At 45.2% G+C, this 4081-nt stretch overlaps 1 protein-coding gene across 1 annotated transcript in view; it reads left to right on the forward strand.

The window, feature by feature from the left end:
* Positions 1–2282, forward strand: part of LOC113213232 (inhibin beta chain) — a 5310-nt gene extending 3028 nt beyond the window's left edge. Inside the window, exon 3 of the mRNA XM_052276007.1 lies at positions 681–2282. Within this exon, the coding sequence (XP_052131967.1) occupies positions 681–1038 (358 nt within the window). The 3' untranslated portion in view covers positions 1039–2282. The remainder of the gene's footprint in view (positions 1–680) is intronic.
* The last annotated feature ends 1799 nt before the right edge of the window (positions 2283–4081 follow it).

Here is a 4081-nt window from a genome sequence, read left to right on the forward strand (position 1 = left end):
TGTGAAACTTCACACAATTTGTCCAATTAAGGGAACAAAATTGCATCCTTTCTGGATGTGCACGAAATCGTTGCAAATCTACGGACAAAATTGTCCCTTTACATCCCCAGAAGCGCCAATGCGCATTAATGCGCATTCAATGCAGTAATGCGCAAAAAAGGTTACGCATTCCTTGCGCATTTAATGCGCGTAATGCGCACTAAATGTGCCGAGCACTACTCAAACTTACTCAATTTACACGTTTCATTCACTGTAAAAAATATCGTCTTAAATTTACAAAATTTTTGTAAACTCGAATTATAATTTAAGTTGTAAATTAACGGGAGCACATATTTTTTTTACTCACCAATTGATTTGAAGTCGATACGTACTGCATGTATTTTTACGATTACAAATTGTAATTTTACAACTTGCGTCAAGGAAAATTTTCCTGTTAACCGACCTCTTTTTTTTAATTTGGTTTACTGTGATTGAGGAACATGTCTTTCGGGGCTGGGTGTATGATAGCTTGCCGCGAAAACGACCTGTGTTGGTGTTTTTAGCCAACGGGGAACGCAGCCGTTGTTGGCTCTTTTTGCTGCTAAACCAATTTAGAACTTGCCGCGGAGGCAATAAACTCGTCTTGGGACGGTCTCGTGAGCGTGGTGTGTCGCAAGTGATTGACTGGTGTGTTGTTGCAGGCGGGTGCGGCGGCGCGCCGTGGCGTGCTCGGGGGCGCTCCCCGGCGAGTGCTGCAAGCAGGAGCTGTACGTGAGCTTCAAGGACCTGGGCTGGGACGACTGGATCATCGCGCCCGGCGGCTACCGCGCCAACTATTGCCGGGGCAACTGCAGTCACTACCGCACGCCCGACACCTACCACAACTACCACACGCACGTCATGGAGGAGTACCGCCGCCTCAACAAGCTGGTGGACATGCAGCCCTGCTGCGCGCCGCTGCGCTTCAGCTCCATGTCTCTCATCTACTTTGACATGGACAACAACATCATCAAGAGGGACCTGCCGAAGATGGTGGTGGAGGAGTGTGGCTGCCCGTAGGCTGCTGGGCTGCCTCCGGGGGGGTCCGACGGCTCTCCGGTGCTGCCGCTGCCTCTAGACCGTGGCTACCTCAGCGCCACGTACGGGCTTCCCTACTGCCTTATAAGTCTTTCACCTTTCACCATTTTGTTGCATTTGTTACTGCCACGAACGTCGGGGCTTGCGGGCCAAAGCAAGTCTTGAAACGGACGTAAAAGTGCTAGAAGTGCGGAAAGTGTTGTAATGGTGACAGGAGTATTCGCCAGACAAACGAAACGTTAATACGAACGCTCCTCAGTGTTGTTATGCAAGTTTGCCGTGCAATTAGGACACGTTTTAGTCTTCTCTCTATTGAATTACTCAGAAAAAAAATGCCAAGACTACTCTAGTGATCTCTCCGCCCCTTCCTGGAGCGACTGCGGGCCGCTCCACGTAGTTGGGTACGACGTGCCCCAAAGAATCGTGGAATAATTGTTTAAAGTAATTATATGGATTAATAATTATTAAGTGCGGTGTGTGCATGGCTCTGTGAGCATCACATGTCCTTGACTCACATTCAGTCGTACCTTGTATTTTTCCTTATTATTTTATTTTTGTTAATTTGTTGTTTGTGTTTTTGTAAAGTAAACTTGTTGTTCTTGTGTTGCTCCTCTTAAATGGCATGTTACAGTCCCTTCCCTGCTCCTTTGCACCACGCGCGCTGCATTATGTGCTGCGGGGTGTCGCAATACACCATAAATGAATTTTTCTGTAGAACCTTAAAGAGTTTTGGAGCCAGGAAGGGCAAGTAAGAACATCAATGGCATGATTCGTGAATTACGCTTTTTTTAAGCCTCCTGTGTACTTCTTTACAAAACTCGATGATTCTTCCGTAAACGTGTTTTACGATTTAGTTTCTATTTATTTGTTTTGTTTTTCAGAATGTACTATACTACCCTTGTTTCACACTGTAAAGTGTTTTATTCTTTGCAACGTACATGACATATTGAGGCGTTTGACAACAAACAAACTCTGTGCCAGTCTACAACACAAACAAGTAACTCATAAAGAGTTCGCAGGTTTGCAAATAAATACCTCGTAATTTAAACAGTATATTATGAAACGGTTGCAATTGTTTGCAACGTTGCAAAGAATATTTGTTTGGTAAGCATTTTACAGTGCACCCTGTCAAAAGTCTACGAAGCACCCATTCATAATTTTCGAAGGGTAACGATTATAGCCTGCGAAAAAATCAAAGGCTCAAGTAAAACTTGCAATACAACTTTTTTTTAAAAAAAATAATTGAGTAACGAATGCGGCGTTTGGCAATAAAGTGTTTTGTCGGCAATTAGGAATACAAAACCCATACCTCTCAATACATAGGAGTTTAAAATACTGTGTAACCAGAATAAAGAAATGTGCTCCGTAGGCTTTTAGGCAGCGTGGTGGTTAATCGTTCTATATAGACGCGTAAGAAACCAAATTCAAATGCCAAGTAACTGTGTTATTGCCTCAAAAGGAAATCTTGGTTTCGTTGAAACGTGCAAATTAAGAAACCTTGTTGTAATCCGAGCAGGCTCGCTCCAAAATTTGATTTATTTTCCCCCGCAGCCCGCGCCGCCTTGCCAACTGCCTCTAGTCTAATGCAAGAGGTGTGGGTGGGTGGGTAATTTAATTTGGCTGAGGCTGTAGGATGAGCGTTACGGCCCACTCGGGTTTTGGACACGGGTGCGTCTCCCAGAGACCTTTTCGCCCTTACGATACCCTTTGTAAAATGTATGGGTCATTCACATCTGGCCATCTACATAAGAGAAATTGTATGAAAAAAGTGGAAAGTAAGTAGAAACCTGGAAAGCAAGTTTCAAGTTGTGTGTGTTCTATGAGGGGTAACTTGAAAAGGTCCATTGCGAAAATCGACGCCTGACTTCAGTTTTATCCTAATTTTAACGAATACTCTTTGGAAGAAAAACACTCGGAGTTCTGATATACCCGTGGTTGAGGGGGTTGGAAAGCGCTTTCGACCTGCGGCGATACTTGCGATACTTCTTGCTGACGCCCCGTACCAACGTTTCGAGCCATGCGTCACAGCTTAGCCATTCATGCGGTCGTGAGCCCGGACATTACAGTTGAATATTTTTCCTGTTGGCGGTTGGTTATGGCCGGTAGGGTCCGTCCCGCAGCAGGGTTCCTCTAGTGATTCATGGCGATTGAATTTGCCTCCTGGACTGGACTCAGATTTTTGCGGTAAGATTATTTATGGGCAAGGCTGAGCTGGGGTAAAAAGGGGCGGCCTTTTTGAGATAGACTGTGTCATCGCTTGTGCGCGGCGACCGGAGCGGAAAATTGGACCTATTGCTGAGTAGGCTGGAAAACTGGGCAGCTCGTGGAGAGTGCAAGGCCTTTGCTACAATAGGCCGACTAAACTGGGGCACCCGCGGGGGGAGGCGAAGGGGGAGGGGTCACTCACGTTGCGGTGGGAGAGGGTGGAGAAGGGGGGAGGGGCGGCGGCACCAAGGCCTCTCCCGGCCAGGTCCGGCCTCAGAGGGCCTTCTGCCAGCTCACTCATTTGGTAAAATGCTTCCGCACTCTACCACAAGGATAAACGAGGGATGGTTTCCGATTTGAGTAATAATGCATTGAGTCTGTTGTGCGATTCTGAACATGAGCGCGTTTGTTGTCCAACATCCTGTCTGGACCAAATGAGTGATTTCGAGGAATATTTTTAAATATGAAGATGGACTTCAGAAGAGCGTGTTTTTGGCCATTGATTAGACAAGAACATTTGCATCAGGGCAACGCAATCATTTTCATCTGCACTAATTGCTTTGCATGGAGCAGTCCATGTTCTCGGTTTAGCCGAGCACTACTCAAACTTACTCAATGTACACGTTTCATTCACTGTAAAAAATATCGTCGTAAATTTACAAAATTTTTGTAAACTCGAAGTATAATTTAAGTTGTAAATTTACGAGAGCACATTTTTTTTACTCGCCAATTGATTTGAAGTCGATACGTACTGCATCTATTTTTACGATTACAAATTGTAATGTTACAACTTGCGTCAAGGAAAATTTTCCTGTTAACC

Source organism: Frankliniella occidentalis, unplaced genomic scaffold (assembly GCF_000697945.3).
Source record: "Frankliniella occidentalis isolate FOCC.00 unplaced genomic scaffold, Focc_3.1 Scaffold1366, whole genome shotgun sequence".
Taxonomy (NCBI): domain Eukaryota; kingdom Metazoa; phylum Arthropoda; class Insecta; order Thysanoptera; family Thripidae; genus Frankliniella; species Frankliniella occidentalis.